The sequence below is a fragment of the Pleurodeles waltl genome, chromosome 9 (assembly GCF_031143425.1).
Source record: "Pleurodeles waltl isolate 20211129_DDA chromosome 9, aPleWal1.hap1.20221129, whole genome shotgun sequence".
NCBI lineage: Eukaryota > Metazoa > Chordata > Amphibia > Caudata > Salamandridae > Pleurodeles > Pleurodeles waltl.
In genome coordinates, this window is record NC_090448.1 from 1,088,227,657 (window position 1) to 1,088,247,618 (window position 19,962).

Here is a 19,962-nt window from a genome sequence, read left to right on the forward strand (position 1 = left end):
CTCCATATCAATTGCATTAGAGGAGGATAGCAGCTTCATCTACTGTGTCTTGGATCCCCGATGCAGACCACGTCCCAACACCAGATGATTCCATTGATTCTGGCTCGGACAAGGACTCCCACAACTCGCAATTGAGCTCCCTTTCAATGATGCTGCTGTCTAAACAGCTGACAGCATAATATAAGACTGATGTGAGTGGCCTGTGAGCTTGCTGCAGATATCTGTGACCTGTATGAGTACACTTCTCTTCACTTACTGAGACTGTCTCTCTGCCATAGGCTGCCCTACCTCTCACCTTATTACTTGTTCTTTACTTTACCATAGCTCTTACTTCCGTTGGTACATAATATTCCCTTGAAACTCCTCCTGCGGTGTTCTCATTGTCCGCTGTCACTCTTATGCTTCATGATGCATGCCAGTTGGTACACCTGGCTCCATCCAGGACCTTACTGCCCAAAGCCCCACCTCTCTCTGGAACTGTCATCCCTACATAAACCCAACCGATCCCTTGGACCCTCTGCCCAAGGAGGAACTGGGCTGCCCTCTTCTCCTGTCACATATACCCCATAGAGGGGCCCTGCTGGAACTCGCTAGTGAACAATTACCTCCAATGCTGTCACCAACTCTTAATAGCCTATAATGGTTCTCTCATTAGAATTGTTATTATGTTGTCTTGAGTGGCCTGTATGGGCGTAGAGATGTTGATCTTTGGCCCTGGGGCGGGGAGTTGGGAAATTTGCATTGTCAGGTTTCATCACCCCTACATGACATATACAAGTCTTGGGCTGTGATCTGCCAAGGATTGCAACATTCCCCCTGGCTGTGCTTTGCAATGTCCCGTCCGATCCTTCTTTTATTATGGTTCAGTCGATACTTATGACATGTAATGTCCAAGGCATGAACTCCGCCATGATATTCACGCAGAGGCACACGTTTCGCAATCATACAGGAGACACACCCCACTGGGAACGAGTTATTCAAGATTCAAAAACATTGGAGAGGCCAGTGTTACTACACTTACTACTCCAGCTATGCCATGTGGGTGCTTCTTTGGATCAGGGCCATGATCCCTTTTTAATACATAGCAAAGTAGCTGACACTGAGGGGTGCTATGTTTTTGTGGAGGGCACCCTTGACAGCACTGCACTCCTCTAGAACCGAGTACACTATTGAATGATAATGCTAAGTGAGCACTCTTTGTCACCAAGCAATAACATGCACAGATATTTAATTCCCTACGAAGCCTAGACTAAAAAACACATCTTGCCAAAACACATGCAGAAGGGGATAAATCTGGAAGGCTCCTTTCCTGGCTGATTAAATGTGACACTGCCGATACCCCTGGCACCCTAATCCAACTCTCCATGGACAATTTAGTGCATTCCCAGATGGCAGTCCACACAGTTTTTGCTCCCATTACTGGGCACTGTACAGCCCCGAGACCTCCCCCTTCTTGTCCCACATTAATAACTCCTTAAGTAAAGTAACCATGTCCACCTTGACAACTGCCCACATTAAGGCTCTCAAGAGCCCCATCATGGAGCAAGAAATCCGTAAAACCCCAGGTGCAGATGGCCTTCCCACCAAACTCTATAAAATCTACAAGTCCTAACACTTGCTGACCTCCATGATAGGCATCGGCTAAGGGGCAGCTCTCTTCACTGCAGGAATCTCTCTTAGTTTCCCTTAATGATGCTGGATAGTGATCATAAGATCTTGAGCAAAATCCAGGCAATGTGCCTACTGGGCACTTTTAGGACGAAAATGTCCTCCACACAGTATTGGACATGCATCCCTGCCCTGAGTACCCCAGCTGTACTATTGTCTGGACCCCGAATAGTGATTTTTGTTATCATATTCAAGCATGGATCATGACATAGACCTGTTTTACGGATTGTGGTCTTGTTGGACCAGAGGGCATGGGATGGGAGGCAGCCAAAGTGCTACCCTTGTGGTGAAAGGCTACTGACTTTTCCAGGAATTAACCAGCACAGTGGTGGCAGCATACTGTGTAGTGATCAGGAGGAAGAAATTAGTTACTTACCTGTAAGTGCAGTTATTCAGTATTGGTATCTTTCATAGATTCACATGCTTGAATCTTCCCCGTCATCGAAGTGGGAGTCCCACGGTATCCTCAAGAGCAGTATACAATAACCACAAAGGCTACCGTGCAAATAGGCCTTAAATTTGCTAGTCTATCCATGTCCTTTTCTAAAAATGGACCAAACTTGAACCCTAACCAATCAGGCGACAGCACCCTGTAGAACACTCCCAAGAGAAGCTCCCTTCCTCTGATTTGCAGCACTAGAGTGAATTATGTATCCTGAGTTAATAAAGGGAGCCTCAAAGGGGAAGAGGGTGGGTCGCATGTGAATCTATGAAAGATACCAATACTGGATAACTGCAGTTACAGGTAAGTAACTCATTTCTTATCCAGCATTGGATCTTTCATAGATTTTCACATGCTTGAATCAGAATAACAAGCTGTATTAACTATGTAGTATAATAAAATCGTAGCGGATGGTGGGTATGAAAGAATTTTCTACTTCATATATCATAACTTATATAGAGTAGTCATAATAACACAGAACTGTATCCAGAAATGTTCGACTTATAACAGTAACAATAACAGTAATAATAAGAATAATAGAAATAATCACCAGTGTTAGAAATAAAATTCTTCATTACCATAGAGGCTCACCTTACTGGAACAGATGACGTAGAACTGCTTGACCAACGGCAGCATCAGTTTTATGTGGGGATTGGAGGCAGTAGTGCTTTGTGAATGAGTGGGTACTCTTCCAAGTAGCAGCACGGCAGGCATATTTGTTCCAACGAAACTCCAGCAAACAGAGCAGAAGAGGTAGATACTGATACTGTTGAATGTGCTCTAGGCTGCCTTTCTAGATTTTTTCCTGCTGCAGAATGGCAGAACTGAATGGTTGCTAATAGCCATCTTGCTATTGTTGTCTTTGTTACTGCAGTGCCCAGTCGCCCAGGTCTGTAGGACAGTAATAATTGATCACACTTGCGAACAGTTTTAGTTAGTTGAAGATAGAACTTAAGACATCTCTTCATATCCAATGCATGGAGGGATTTTTCTGCTGGTGATGTTGGATTGGGAAAATATGTCCGCAGAATAACTGGTTGACTAAGATGAAATTGAGAAGGAACTTTAGGAATTAATTTTGGATTCATTTTGAGAATGACAAAATCCTCAGTAAAACGCAGAAAAAGGTTTCTGTGTAGTGAACGCTTTGATTTCACTGACTCTTCTGGTGGAATTGATCGCTAGTAGGTAAACTTTCTTCCATGTAAGAAACTTGAGGTCTGCCTTATGGATAGGTTCAAACTGAGATTTCATTAATTGTGAGAGTACAACATAAAGGTGCCATTCAGGGGGAGGTCACATTACTAGAGGAAAGACCATGAATAAACCTCTAATGAATTGCTTAATTAGTTGTGATGAACAAAGGGAGGCCGTGTCTGAAGAGCGTCTGTATGTTGAAATTGCTGCCAAATGCACTTTCACTGAGGAACACACAAGCCCGGATTTTGCTAGCATTAACAGGTAAGGTAATATTTGTTCTGAAGAGGCCTCATATGGGTGTAAGTTATGTTTTTGACACCAACAACCGAACCGCTTTCATTCAAGTCAATATGTTTTGTTTGTACAGTCCGCACTCACTTTAGAAAGTATGTTTCTACATTCTGGAGTGATCCTCAGATGCTGGAACTCATGGAATTCAGGAGCCATGCATGCAAGTGCAGTGAGGTCGGATCTGGATACAATATCTCTCCTTCATGCATTGATAGCAGCATTGGAGTTGGTGGGGGACGCATCTATGTGTCTTCTGACATCAGAAAAAGCTCTGTGTACCAGAACTGCCTGGGCCATTAAGGAGCGATTAGTATTAGGCGACAAGATTCCGCCTTCATCTTGGCTATGACTTTGGGAATTAATTGGATGGGGGAAAAGCATATGCATAGATCCAGACTATTGCATCGAAAGGGCTTTCCCCCAAGACCCGGGAAGGGAATACTGACTTGCGTGAAATTGCCATTTGGTATTGCAAAAAGATCTAGAGTTGGCCTCCCCCATGTTGCAAATATTTTGTCTAGTTGGGCTTGATTCAGTTCCCATCCGTGGCAATCGCTGCTAGCCCTGCTGAGTGCATCCACCAACGTGTTGGGTGCTCCTGAGACGTGTTTGACCTTCAAGGAGATGTTGTGGCTTGCTAGCGAGTTCCATAGCTCCTGGGTTTCTTGTGAGTGTGTTAAGGACTTCTTGCCCCCCTGCTTGTTGATATAATACATGCTGGTTGTGTTGTCTTTCCGCACCAGCACTCGAGAACCTTGTATCCTTGGGAGGGATGCCTGCAATGTGAGGAAGATGGCTTTGTGTTCCAAGCTGTTGATGTGCATCAGCTTTTGATGGTTTGGCATTTCCCCTTGATTTGCAGATCTTGGAGATGACCTCCCCATCCTTCCAATGATGCATCCATCGTAATTATAAACTGTGGGGCTAACGGAATATACATGAGGCCTTGAGAAAGATGAGACTGGTGAGCCCACTAGTCCAATGCCTTTATCATCTTGGGTGTAACAAAAACGCGATCTTCGAACGAACCTTGTGATTGGTTCCACTGAACTTGTAATTCCTCCTGCAAAGGTCTCATTTTGAGACATGCATTTAGTACTGGGTTGATTGTGGAAGATATCATACCTAGGAGTGATTTGTACTACCTCACTGAAATGGACTTTCTTGTTGATATTATTGTGGCCAAATATGTCAGCCGATTCTGTTGTTCCTGTGTAAGGAAAGCCTTGTTGTTCTGCGTGTCCAGAACCACTCCGAGAAACGTCATTCTCTGAGTGGGTATTGTGAAAGATTTTCTTTCATTGACTGTGAGACCTAATTTTTGACAGAGCGTAAGGCAGTCCTTTGTCGCTTTGAGTGTTTTTTGTGGAATTGGTGCTTTTAGTAGCCAGTCGTCTAGGTGAAACCTGATGACCTTGCTTCCTGAGAATGGCTGCTACTGGGGCTAAACACTTGGTGAAAATGCGTGGGGCTGACCTGAGCCTGAAGGGAAGAACTCAAAACTGATAGTGAGTACCAGCCATTGTGAACTGAAGATACTTGCAATGCTTGGGATGAATGGCAATATGAAAGTAAGCATCTTCCAAGTCTAGAGATGTAATATAGTCTCTGTTGTTTAGGAGATTTAATATGTCTGAAAGAGTGATCATTCTGAAAGTTTCCTTGAGGAGGTATTTGTTTAGATGTCACAGGTCTAGAATAGGTCTCCATTCCCCTGTTTTCTTTCACACGAGGAAAAAACGGGAATAGTATCCTTTTCATTTCTGAGCCATTGGCACTTTCTCTATTGCTCCTTTGTGAAGCATCAATATGTTTTCTTTTTTAATAAGTGAAGATGAGGGGAATGCTGCACCCCTTTTGGGGGGTGTTGGTAGTGTGAATTCCAAGGTGTGACCATAAGCTACTATGTCCAGTACCCATTGATCCGAGGTGATAGTTTTCCAGTTGTGTAAATATTTGGACTGAGAAGGATGCTGAGAAGGTTGAGCAGCTGGTACTTGGACTGGGTCATTCCTTACGTCCTGTGTCTCTGGATTGATGTGAGGTTCTCCGGCAAGCTCCATGTTTAGAGGCACCAGCCTTAGTTGGTTGACGAAACATTTGCAGTGCTCTATATTGAGATTGGTAAGGCTGAAACTGTTGGGGGCAGTAGTATGAACCTCTATAGATGGAGAAAAAAAAAGCCTCGCCCCCTTGCCACTCTGAAAGTCAATCTTCTATACTGCAAGGCACCTAGTGATTTAGCGGTGTCAGTATCTGTTTTAATGGCACGAAGAGCTTTGTCTATGTGCTTGCCAAAGAGCATATCCCCGTCATAAGCCATATCCAGGCTCTTCGTTTGCACTTCAGGTCGAAATGAAGTGGCTTTGAGCCACTCCTGATGCCTCGGAACAGCGGCGCCTGCTAGCTGCCTAAACCCTGATGAAGCAATATCCATTGCAGTGTCAATTTCAGAAGAGGCTTGTTCTCCTTCTTGTAAGACCTTTTTTGAGTACTGTCTTTGGTCCTCTGGAATGCGATCTGTCATAGATTTGATGTCAGACCACATCTGCCTGTCATTTTGTGCCAGGATAGCCAAAGCGTTAGCAGCCCTCACTGTCATGGCCGACATGAGGGAAAAGCTTTTGCCTATTGTGTCAAGGTGTTGTCCATCTCTATCTGGTTGTACTGAGATGGGAGCTGCCAGATTTTCAGATCTTCTCTGCGCTGCTTGAGAAACTACGGAATCCGGCCTAGGGTGTCTTGTGAGGCATGCAGGAGAATCATCAGTAACCCTCTAATTTTTTGTCAATACGGGGGAGGACTGCCGGCACTGTAGCGGGGTTCTTCATAATTCTAATACCCTCCTGCCATTAGTGGTCAATGATGGGGATGCACTTACTGATTTCCGTGCCTGGTCCTTGAAATCATATAAGAAGCAATCCGGATGCTTCACTGCAATGGGTAGGTGAAATGTTTCTGCTGCCCTTTCCATAATACAATGAAACCCCCCCAATGTCTTCTGGAGGGGAATCAGCCAGAGGGTGCTGAGGTGGAGATGGAGTAGGGATGAGCCGGTAGTTCACCTTATTCTCTAGCCTCATCCTCCGATGTGGAAGGATCGTCTATAGGAGGGGAGGCAGCACATGATGGTGATGTCATTCTAGGCGTAGCTGGAGGCAGTATATTTGATGTTGGAATAGAAACTATACGTGTAGGGGTTGATGGTGGTACCCCTGCCTGTGGAGGAAAGCGCCATCTGTAGTCTGACAACATGTCTTGAAGATCCTCTACTAGTGAGGGAGGCATAAATACATGTTCTTGGGAGCGATGGGATTCCGGATAGTACTGTTGGTGCTCAGTGTACTTATGAGTAGAAGGTTGACGATAGTATCCCTCAAAGTCCTGACTTTGGTCACCCTCATAATACTCTTCCTCTTAATATTTAACATGGAGCTCTGGAGGAATATGAGCTGGTCCAAAAGGTCCTTCCTCATCAGACTCTTCCATGTCTAAAAGGTGACTTGGGAGAAAGGGTGAAATATTTGCTGCGTATGCCAGGGTAGGTTTGTGGAATGTTTTCATTTTTAATCTTGTCGACGTTGTCGTCGGTGGTATCGTCAATGGTGGGAGCATCGACGGAGGGGTCGTCAATGGCGGTGCTGTAGTCGACTAGGTCTTAGGCACTGACAATGTCAACAGCACAGTGTTTACCGTTGTCGGGGAAACCGTCATCGCTGGAAGTGAAGTGCCTTTCATCTCCGAGATTCTCGTGGACGATATGGGAACCTAAAGTGAAGATGTGGTCATCGTCGTCAAAGTAGATGGTCTCATCGACGATACGGTGGTGACGTTCGTTGTCTACGATGCTGCTGTCGAACATGTTAGGAAAGGAGATTTTTCTCCTGTCGTCGACGTGTCTGAGGCAACTTTAACTTTTTGTGGCTTACATTGGGTAGCTGGAGCAGATGAAACTACCTCTGCAGAGGATTGTTTTTCTTTTTCTCTTTTCTTAAAATCCCTCGACTGGTGGTGAATTTTAAGGGATTTTCTGCTCTCCTCAGACGTTCCCTCCAAAGATCTAGCCCTTTTATGTGACTTAGGGGCAGAGTCACTATCTTCATCAGAAGATGTTTTTGGGGCTTTAGTTTTTTGTAGTCACAGCAATAATCTGCCCTCTCTGTCTCTCAAAGTCTTAGGTGGAAGAGTACAACAGATTTTGCATTCCTTTGCCTTATGAGGAGGGTGAAGACAATAAATAAAATGTTTATGTGGATCATCCACATGGACTCTCTTTTTCTCACAGGGCTTGCAGGGACGAAAGAGGCCTTTAGAATCAGACATAATTGGAATAAATATAAGTCCAGACCTTTTTTGAAGTAATTTGTGGAAAAAACTGAGCAAAGCTCAGGGAGACTCCCTTCACACTTGGGGGCATATTTGTACTCTGTTTGCGTTGAATGTGCATCAAAAATTTTGACGCACATTCAGTGCAAACCGTGCACCATATTTAAACTTTGACGCCCGAGCCCGCGGACGTCAAAATTCCTCTGTGTGCTTAATTTTTGGGATGTGGGAAACTGCCTTGCGTTAATGACATGCAAGGTAGATGTTCCCGCCCAAAAAATGACTTTAAGGCCTGTGCGCCTTATTTATACTCCAGCGTCATTTTAACGGACAGGAGGGGGCAGGCTTTAAAAAACGGCACACAGCCTGATGTGCGCCGTTTTTTAACGCTTGGGTCAGGGCAGGCGTTAAGGGACCTGTGGGCTCACTTCCATGGTCTCTGACCGTGGAAGGAGTCCAGAGGTGCCCTTCCCTGCCCCCAGGGACACCCCCTGCCACCCTCGCCCACCCCTGGAGGACACCCATGGATGGGGGACCCATCCCAGGTAAGTACAGGTAAGTACAGGTAAGTTTAGGTAAGTATTTTTAAAAACATTTTTAAAGTGGCATAGGGGGGCCTAATTTGGGCCCCCCTACGTGCCACTGTGGCCAATGACCATGCCCAGGGGACAGAAGTCCCCTGGGCATGGCCATTGGGCAAGGGGACATGACTCCTGTCTTTGCTAAGACAGTAGTCATTTCAATGGGGGTTGTGTGTCAAAAAATGGCGCAAGTCCGGTTTGAGGCATGATTTTTGCCTCAAACCAGACTTGCACCATTTTTTGACGCGCAACACCCATTTTCCCCTACGCGGGCGCTGCCTGGTCTGAGTCATTTTATTTTACTCTGACCAGTCCGCAGCGCTGGTTAACGTAATTCCTTAAATAAGGCGCCCGCATGGCATGTAGGAATGGCGTTAGCCGGTGGTAAAAGTTTTGACGCAAACCAGCGCCGGCGCTGGTTTGTGTCAAAAAGTATAAATATGGGCCTTGATGTGAGGTGAAAATCGAGGAAGGGAGCTTCTCTTGGGAGTGTTCTAGAGGATGCTGTCGGCTGATTGGTTATGGTTCAAATTTGGTCCATTTTAAAAAAAGGACATGGATACACAAGCAATTTTAAGACCTATTTGCATGATAGCCTCTGTGGTTATTGTATACTGCTTTATAGGATACCGTGGGACTCCCACTTCGACGAGGGGGAAGATTCAAGCATGTGACTCTATGAAAGATCCGATACTGGATAATAAACAGTTCTTAGCTTGTGTCACCGGAGTGAGGCCTATAGGCTCACTCATTCAAAATTCAGCTGCTGAGTGCTTAATTCACCCTTTGGTCTATATCGGGTTGTTTTAAAGTGCTGCACAGCCCATGAGTGGTTTATCTGTGCTGGATGTAAATGTGACTGGGAAGGGTACACTACTGGGATAATGCAGTACTGGGCAGTGAGTGCATGGTAAATGCATACACTGGATATATGTGTGCCTGTCAGTGGGGCAATACATGAAGAATATAATGCTGTGCTGTGTGTGCATGGTAAATGCATGTGCTGGATGTATGTGTGCCTGTGAGTGGTACACTACATGAAGGTCCTAGCACTGTGCAGAGCATCCATGGTAAATGTGTGTGTGTGTGTATGAAAAGCATGTACTGTATGTATGTGTGCCTGTGAATGGCACAGTACAAGAAAGACTGTGGGTTCCATTTTGGGAGATGCAGGCCTGCATGGTGAAGAATAAGGAGGTAGAGAAATCCCAGACACATATATAACAAAAAAAAAATTGGGTTAAGATATATATATATATATATATATATATATATATATATATATATATATATATATATATATATATATATATATATATATATATATATATATATATATATATATATATATTGTTGCATTCCTGACAGCTGAGTGGGACACACCGGAAAACAGAGAGCGAGGATTCCACAACACACTTCAAAGGGTGCTTGCTGACTTAGGGAGAGATTACAAGGAAGGGGATATGTACACATCCCAGGAAGGAAACAGGGTTGATACGGGTATCATAAACAGTAGGGCTGAGGCCTGGGCTAACATTTTGATACACACATCACTGTGACTGACATCCAGGTGTGAACTCTAGTCACTCCCATGGCTTGTGTTGTATGTTGTAGGGCTATCAGCTTTGGAATCACTCCGCTGTGACAGACTGGTTTCAAGAGGAAGAGAGGGTAAAGAAGGGGCAATTCAAAAGGAAGCAACCCCTCAACATAAACTTGAAAGATTCAGTCTCTAATTCACTTTTTATGTCTGTTAATGGACCATAAGAATCGGAGCGTGAGAACCCCAAAAAATGCTAACTGTCAAGCATCCAGTTGGGCTCTTTGAGGAGGAAAGGCTCTGAAAGACTTCTGCCTATGATTAGAACTGGGGGCAGAGGCCTGCTAGTCTCTATGCTGGGTGATGGGACATCACTAAGGGAATCTAAGACTGCAGTCTCTGAAGCCTGGAGCACCATCACCTGCCTGCTAGCCAGTACCAGTGTGCCATATGAGGAAGAGGAGTGCGTTGGAGGGAGTGAGGTTCAGTGTGGAATGCTATAGAATGGATTCTCTGTGCAAGGTGTAAGGCATGGCTGGTGCACCAATCAGGTTGTGGCCCGTGTGCAGGATGATGTCGGCAACCCTTGTTTGCCCTCCTATGCCCTGGCAAAAAAGGGTTGCCGACATTGCCCTGCACATGGGCATCAATTGAGATGTGAAAATTGCTGTACCGATCAGACAGGAGATTTTGTGCTGTGAGGCATCGGTGACCTCGTATGCCAGGAGGGGCTACTGCAAAGTGAACTATCCATATTTCCGTGCTGATCAGGCCGGAACCTAGGGGCATTGAGGTTTCAGCTACCCCTTATGCCAGGAAGGTCCATTGTGGACAGACTGGTGTGTAGAATGGATCATAGCTGTAGCATGCTGAAGAGCCACCGACTCTGTATTCCAGAAGGGGCTGCTGTGAGGACATCTGCTCTGCCAATCGGGTCAGTGCCTGTGTATAGTAGTGGCATGGTAATCCCATGTGCTAGAGGGGGTCATCGGAGCTAGTTTGAAGTGGGACCTGATCAGGAGTGTCAATGGAGGGGTGAGGCCATCATGGGATTTCCATGCACCTATATCAGGACATAGGACCCGCATCAAGAACTTTGCATCAGCTTCTCTCCCTCAAGGGGTGAACTTAAAGAAGTGCGCTTCCAAGAGGAGCCACTAAGAAATTCTGGTGCTGTGGGAGCACGACTATACGTGAGGAACTTGGGTATCATTGAGTGCAGCCCACATGGGCCACATGCAGTGAACTCGCCTGAACAGCCCATATGGGCCACATGCAGTGAACTCACCTGAACCTGCGCCCGCAGAGGAGGGTGCGTTAAGGACCTCCAGATGCTCCAGTCCTGCAGGTGCAGGTATGACTGAATTCGGGCCAAGTTGGCCTTGGTGAAATTTGCTTGCTAGGTAGCGCTTCAGCACTGGAACACTTTTAACTTTACCATAGAATCGGAGTGAACTCTTGAAACTACTGTTGGGGCTTTCCCTGGATATTGCCTAAAGTGAATGAGGAATAACTATGATCGCTAGAGTGAGGAGGGGTTGGGACACAGGGAATTGCCTGCAAAACACTAGAGCCCTGACCTCAGGAGGACTATATAGTTGTGTGTGAATGTGGTATTTACCTTTGTTTAGATGGCAGTAAATCAAAATACTTCCTTTTTTTCATAAAAGTGGATATTTGGTTTGACAATAATTTATTGCTGCTACTGTATGTATTTTGAGTTGTGAGACCATGTTCACCACCCCCTGTATCTGTCTGCTCCCTGAGGGAGCCTTGGACTGCTCGGACCATGTTAACTCTGAGAATCAATTGCTGAAGGAGTACTTGGCCACTTGCTTGGAATCTATGATAGGCAGGACCCCAGGACATCAGGAGTCAAAGGCCTCAATCCCTCTGGTTGGGCCCATTAGCTCCTACTTGCAGCGTGGCCTACTGGAAAAGGGAGTTCTGGCAGGTGCTATGCCTTCACTGGACAAATCAGACCAGAATGGATATATAGTGCGAAGGTCCACATCCCTCAATATACGCCAATTGCACAGGCTTCTGGAAGAAGTGCTGCATTGATAACCACAATCCACTTGCCTAGTGCTAGACTTAAAAAATCCTTTTGATATGCTTGATTTGAGGTGCTTTTTTAATATCCAGCGCAAACTGGGACTGGGCATCAAGATATTATGACTAATCGACCTCCTGTACTCCGAACCAACAGCTCGAGTCAAAATTGGTAGACTCCTCTCTGACCCCCTAATCTTACAGTGGGGCAAGCGTTAGGGGTGTTCGCTCTCACCCTTACTTTTTACTCTGGCAATCAAACCTTTAGCAATCTGCATGTGACAAAGTGGTAGAGACTGGGGTATACTATTGGATAATGAGACACATATATTGTTACTTTATGTGGACCACGTATAGCGCAATTTCAAAGATATTCGAGAGGGGGTTGACCCTGCAGTACGGATCCTACACACGTTCAAGCTGGCTTCAGGCCTGAGAGTTAACTGGACCAAATCATACCTGTTCCTTTTGAGCCTTACTTGTCCTATGCAGACAATGAACACCCAATGACATGGAGTGCCTCCATGTTCCGCTACCTCGGCATAAACATCCACCACTCAAATGCTAATATGCTTGATGGAAACCTGGATGAAGACTGTGCTTTCCCTCCGAACAAAAACGATGTTGTGGTGCTTTTTTCCCACTAAAGGTGCAAAGGCCGTTGCACTAGCAAAAATGGTGATGCTACAAAGACTGCTATATTATTTCACCAACCTGCCCATCCCAGTCCTTAAACGCATGTTCTGCACCCTGAATACTATATTGGACGAACTTGTCTGGAGTAATGGATGGTGCAGGGTTGACCTAGCCAAGTTTAAACTCCATACTGTACTGGGAGATCTTGGAGTACCAAACTTTGAACACTGTTACTTAGTGGCGCAACTTATTGGCCGGCCTACTTGCAGGCTGCCGCTTTTAAGTGGGACACGCTGACAGAAGAACCACACATAACCTCATCTGAGAGCTTCTCATCCCTAAAACGTGTCAGCTCAATTGCTCAAATAAGTTGGTGCACATTGCATGGGACCGCTACATCAGGGTTCTAAAAATCACACACTCTATAACACTCTAGATTCACTTGCAGAGCATATAGTTTCCGTCAGGCCACACTAAGGGATGTAAGAAGATCATGGGAAAGCATGGGCATTACATGTGTGGGTGACCTATTTCATGATGGAGCACTGGTCCCCTTTGACCTCTTGATATATCTGCATTGCATACCAGCAGGCCAGTTTCTTACCCACAGACATCTTAAAACCAAATTAACGTACATTTAGGGGTATTAGTGACACAGCACCACCCCCATGCCCCTTGACTCAAGTACTACACTCAACAGGCCCCTCAAAGAGACTGATCACCTAGTTAGTCTGGGCCATTCCAGGCCATAACCAATCCCTCGCTAGCAGGGAGACTGACCTAGGATACCCTTTCAGGTAGAAGAAATGAGACAAGGCTCTGACCCTCGTCCATAAAGTCTCTTGCAACGCCAGATTGGAACACATCCAACATAACATAATACACCGTTCATACCTCACCCCAGAGTGGCACAGTGTGCAACAGCCACTTTGTCCTGCCCTCGACCTTCTGCCACACACACAGACATCAAACATGTTTTTGAATTTCCCCAACATCCAGGCCTTCTGGGATGCCCTTTGCTCTGCTCGCTCTGTGACCAAGAGCCACCCAGACTTAAGGAAATTGGAGTGCTGTCTGTTGGGCTCTATTGCTGTCCTAAGACAGGCAGAGCTATGACTAAATTCTTCGATCTGGCCTTCCTCATCGCCCCCCGGTCAATCACAATGCTCTGGAAGGTACCCAACCTGAGGGAACTCGCACACTGGCATATTGAGGTCCTCCACTGGGCTGATGTGGAATCTACAGCTTTAGGGCATGAGGAAGTCAGATGTCTTGGCAAACATGCCATCACAGTGTTATGGAAAGAGGTTGTCCTCTCCTTCAGGGACTGTTTAAAAGATGACACTAGATCGCCTTAAATGAATACATCCTTCTGTTCCAATACAGACTCTGTATTTGTGCTCTCAGAGCCCTTGTTAATGCAACTGAGACTGATAACATTTACAGATAAACAAGTTTGTGTTATGAACGTTTGGTTTCCTATGATGATCTGCCAATAGGTTTTAAAGAAACCTTTAAAACATGATAATGTGAGGTGTAGAGATAAGATAGGAGGTGATGGAAAAGACTAGGGAAAGTTGAAATTAGAAGAAAAAGAAGAAAAAGGGATATATATTTAGATTTCCTCCTGGTTAAGTAGCAGTTTGTAATTTTATTAAAGACACGGAGCAAATATTCATGAAGTGGACGGGAGACAGGTGAGGGCTATTGCCCAGAATGCCTCAAAATACATCAATTCTGGTAAAGGGAGGGAACCCCCATTTGAACACGGTTCTCTCTGGGACTCTCCGGATAGCTGCTTCAGTGTGGGTGTTCATAACTGTTTGCACAGGAGTCAATGGAGGATCCAATGCATTGTCCATAAAGTGGGTCAGTAAGTTCAAGGACACCAGAGTCCCACAGAAGGAGTCCAAAACAAAGATCCTTCATTAAGAGTCATGGCAAGGGTAGGCGTATAAAAATAATTGCAAGTTTTTGGGTAGTTCAGGGGTGAGTTCAGGTCAGGCTTACTCCGGCAACCCAGCATGAAATGATGTTTATTAATCCATGGCTTCAAAGGAAGGGGGAGGTGTTGGGGTAAAAGATTAAAGAGAAACAAACAAGGCAGGGAGGACAAAAGGAGGGGAGGGTTTTACAGTAAATGTGCATGTTACTCGATGAAACACAACTGATACAATAACAAAATGATCAGGAAACATGTTCTGTTCTCAGAGGCTCCAATTTACAAGACATTAGCACTTTTTGAGCAACACCGTCAATGGCATCATTGAACATTGGAGTGAGACTCTTACAAAATTTGCCACTGCATATTTTTTCCTGCTTCCCGTGATGTAGCACTTCAGTTTTCACACAGCTGCTGGTCTGTAAACAGTAATAATGCTGGACCAGTGTGTTTATTCTTGGAGAACTCATTTGACTTGGGAAGGAGAAGAGCTGCTTTAAATTCAGTTGGGTCCTCTCTCTGTCTCTAACATGGCATTACCGTGATGCAAAGCTTCTATAGTGTCGATATCTTACCATGGCTAAGGTATATTCTGATCCAGTATTCAATATTTTGGTTGATCTTGCTCATTCTCTTTGCTTTACAGGAGGAAGCTTTTCCCAGGCAGCTCTCCGTAAGAGTGGTGGAAGCCAGAAATATTACCTCAGGGGATTTGAGTAAGTACTGTGAAGGAATCAGTGCTTGAGATAGCAGAAGTTTAGAATTGGGACAGCATAGAACTGCCATCATCATCCAATTTCATGCGGCACAGTATGTGCCTCCAGAGGACAGTCTAGCTGACCAGTTTAAAGTTGAGGCTTTATACGTTTTGTTGAGCTAAGGATGAGATGCTGAAATGAAACCAAATTTCCTATTGGATTCAGTTGGATTAAAGGATTTGGTTTTAGTGTCTAGTGGCATTTACTGGGTCCAACTAGTATGTATTATAATCATTAGAATGCCCTTTGTATTTTTCTGTTGATCAAGCACATCACATTATCCGATTTCCGTACACTACAGCGGGATCAAATGAAAAACATTTACAATTGATAGGTTTCCACTATTGACTGTCTCTTAACTTTTGTGTGTTTTCTTTCAACTGACCGCGTTTAATACTCAGACTGATTCACAAAGAAAGTTAGACACTGGCTCCCGTAGGTTTAATCCTGTGTTTGTTAGGAACCAGGAGTCTTACTTTCTTGCTGTGAGAAACCATTTCCTTCTTGTGTGATTCCCTGCCTGCGTCTTTCACTTAAATGTTGGTGTTTTGACTCAATACATTAAGAATTCACTGATACGGCCCTCATTACATGTGTTTCCCTTAAATGTTAAGACAGATTGATAGACTTATTCTTGTTGTTGGGTGTAAATGTACTGCATTTTGTTTCTCAGCTGCAGGTGCTCCAACCTGCCTAGCTGTTTGTTGTACTATGGTAGCCTCACCTCAGAGGAAGGGGGGAGTTGATCCCGAATGCTAGCACAGCAGCAGAGCTAAGAGAGGAAAAGTTCCTAGAAGACTGAGGATGTGCCAGCCAGGCACCGACCTTTGGCTTCTATATGTTCCTTGTAGGAGACACGATATACAATGCTTGCTTGTTATTGGAAAGTTCAGAGATGATGAAACCGAGCACCATGGATTTGCTAGGGAAGGGAACAAATGGAAAGGCTTTTTTAAAGGGGATCCCATTTTTACCATTGTGACATTTTGAATACTTTCAGACTGGCCACTCACTTAGTTGAGTTTTATAGCTCTGAGTAAGCAATCTCTAGTATACTAGGTAGTGGTTGGGGGTGTAGGATCAGAGTAGGGGCATTCCTTGACCTCGGGTTTGATTGTGTTGACACTCGAAGCTTCTTATTTACACTGACAACCTTCATATCATAAAGACTTTTGCCTGTCGACTGCAGAACAAGGACACAACACAGACTCAACCAGAAGGGAGCAGTTGGAGTTGTGCATGGCACGCGCCCTACAGAGTGCGGACATGGGCTAGTTCCCAAGAGGCAGAAGACAGCTACAAGTCTGAACTAGTGGGGGAGAGCGCTAGGCCACAAATGTACATGGTGCAGAACTTGGAGGCAGATGGCAAACTGCTGAAGCAATGGGGAAGGTTGCGACAGACCATTCCATTGGCTTTCGATGCAGAACAGTGAAGAAGTATAGAATTTAACTTTTACTTTGAAATTCTACATCTTTGAAGTGGCTGATTGAAGTTTTGCAACTTGGGACTTATTTTAATCCGGAATATTTTTTCGGCTTCACTGAGTGAATTACTTATTTAGGCGTTGTGTTGATACTGCTGATCATTCCCACACGTTCTCGGAAATTGTCAGGTGCTTCGAAGGGGTATACGATGCTACCTAGTGAAACAGTGTTTTACTAACAAGAAGCTGGTTTTGCCTGGTGATAGGAGAATTTGCCCCACTGAACAACCTGGCTTCCTGCACCTAAAATTCATAAAGAATTCCAGGGGTTTTCCTGGGAATCCTCGAACTTCACAGCTTTCGGGAAGCGTCCCAGACATGCTGTATCTCTGGTTAAGGTTTATCTGCAACCCTAAAACGTTTCCTAATGAAACATGTACACAACTACAGTGTTCTTAGGTTTGTTTATTTTGTTTTTGTTGTTTTCCACTGCCTTACAGGGAGTACACAAACTAAATCTCAAAAGGATGACGTTTTAAAACATAACGGAGACCTACAGAATGAAAGTAGCATATATTTCTTTAAAAGCGTGTGGGGACTTGTTTTTTGCTGAGTGTAACCCCAAATAGGTTTTCGATTTTTTCCCTGGTAACAGAAATTATATTGCAGCGTTCCTGGACCTGAAATCAAGGCAAAAGTATTATTCGTTGCCGAATAATCCTGTGAATAGCCTCTCTATTAAACCCTGCTGTATTTATTTTTCTATGAAACAGTCATTCATTATTTATCAATGAGTGATGAAACAACATAGCTAGATTATAATGTCACAGATCATGTTGCATACCTTTGCTTTTAATTGCATGACTTGCCACATAATTCGCATTCCCGTGACACTCATTCACCTTTTTTGCCTCATGATTTAATTGATGGTGTCCCACAGTTTCTTTTATTGCTAATTCCTAGGGCTCTGCTTGTAACACGTTTTTGCACCCAGATAATATAAAAGGGCAGAGATATTTACCTACATAAGCAATGAGTCTTTCTTAGCCAAAATATTTTGAAAGTCTCTCATGCACTCTTTATTAGAGCGCATCTTCACCGCCGCCTCTAAAGGACCGCCATGATGTTTTAAGCATTCCGTATGCCAGTGAGGAATGACATTGCAAATGGTGGGTAATGTGCATCCTGGTTTGCTACATGGTTTCCTGCACCATTACCCATTCATCATTCCCTAGCACACTGTACGTTTTGACAATCCTTCTTCCCTCAGTGTAGGCATTTTTCCTGCACCTCAGAATGGCAAGGGGTTTCTGCACATTCTGATGCCTTCTTCTCTACCTGGCACATTGGAAGTCACTAGTGGGAAGGGTATGCCCAGACATGGGTCCCATGCTCACTATGCCACTGGATTCAAGCTGGCCTGGCTGATGAAGGGTGATACCCTAAAACCGGTCCCAGGATGCTTGTTTCTGGTCCAGAGAGGACCTGGCCTGGCAGTCCGGGCTGGACTGTTCCCTTGGGGAACAGGGTCAAGACTGATTTACATATGGCTGGGTCCAAACTGGGGTGGCAAGGTCCATCATTCCTTTGTGTTGCTAACATTGGAAGTCACAACATGCTTTCTCCCCTCAATTGTCCCCCATGCTACAACAGCAGATTTCACAGGGTCATCTGAGTGCAGCTATCTCTTCTGTGCCTATGTATTACTTATGGCGTTTTACACACTCTACTAACAGAAATGTGTTTATGCTGCACTGACTTGCAGACAGTGTCTGCAGCACCTTAGTCTGCCACCTGGCACACCTAACCCTCTACTCTGTGCACCTCCAGCTACCAGATGCACACAAGGTGTGCATCTTTAGTTTTACTACTTATAGCTTTCCAAAAGTGCAGTGCAGTTTAAGACATTACATCGTCTGCATCTGAGAGTTGTGTCTAATATCCCTAGCAGTCTATTGCATGCAGCTACTTGCAAATACCCCACTGCCTGCAACCCTAGGAGTCACACTGCATGTGAACATCTTGTATCATTGCATGCAGCTTGCAGGGGTGCTAACTCTTCTAAGGCACTGTATCTAGTACACCTGAGTGAGGTACATGGCATCCCGAGAATCACTTTGTCGGCAGTCATTCACAAGCTTACACAGCTTGCAGCTTCCCAGGGCTTGGTAAATGCAAAACTCCATTCATGACATGTTGCTTCTAGGCGCTTAGTGGGTTCTAAGGCTTTTAGTTTATTGCATCTCAGAGTGGTATAAGGGATCCCTAACATTCCCTTGTCTTCTCAACAACATTACACTGTTTGCAGCTCTCAGAGGCATGCTACATGTGAAACCCCTGTTTCATTGCATGTAACCCCAGGATAACAGCGCATTCAAACCAGAATCTTGCATCCTGGTGATACATTGTTGCTTGAAACCACTCGCCTTCCAAATACCTCACATATGTGTTCCAAATTAATTCCATTCTATCAGCACTGAATCTTTATGTCCACCCATGAACAAGAATTAAAGCAATTATCTTCTCTAACAATATTGATTCCTATATTCCGAGTAGACTCTGCTAATATTTGTGACTCAATCTAAAGTGATGCCCAGCCCTCCCAACAAATGCTAACAATGAAAGAAAAAAAGCAAGTAGAAAACAAACAAGTTGAATGAGGTTTTGACCTCAAAAAAAGAAAAAACCCTTCTGTCCAATTTTTCCCAGACAAAGTCACTATCTCTAGAACGACACTTCATCAACATAATCAACAGCGGTTGAATACCTTGGTCCAGCTGAGAGATCAAGGCCTCTTGACATCAACAAATGCCAGTTGTGCCACTGCAGAACACAGTATGTCATTAACAATGCCTCAGAGAGGGCTTAGACCTAGCTCCTACCTGCAGCCCATCACACTAAAAGGACAACATGGCCTCATGGGCTTTTGCAGTTGTTTTTAACATTTTGTTCCATGGTTTGCCACGATTCGCCACCACTTTCAGAACTGACAAAGCAAACTCTTGGCAAAGAGGCTGAAAAATGAACCAGTAGACCAGCCTTATCACAAGGCTCATGAGCCATTCAGACATAGGTAAGGTCACAGATGTAAGAAAGCATT

General features: G+C 44.7%; 1 protein-coding gene across 1 annotated transcript in view; it reads left to right on the top strand.

Annotated features, from left to right (window-relative positions):
• Positions 1-19,962, top strand: part of LOC138260353 (cytosolic phospholipase A2 delta-like) — a 237,588-nt gene that overhangs the window by 35,500 nt on the left and 182,126 nt on the right. The window contains exon 2 of the mRNA XM_069208771.1: positions 15,325-15,394. Within this exon, the coding sequence (XP_069064872.1) occupies positions 15,325-15,394 (70 nt within the window). The remainder of the gene's footprint in view (positions 1-15,324; positions 15,395-19,962) is intronic.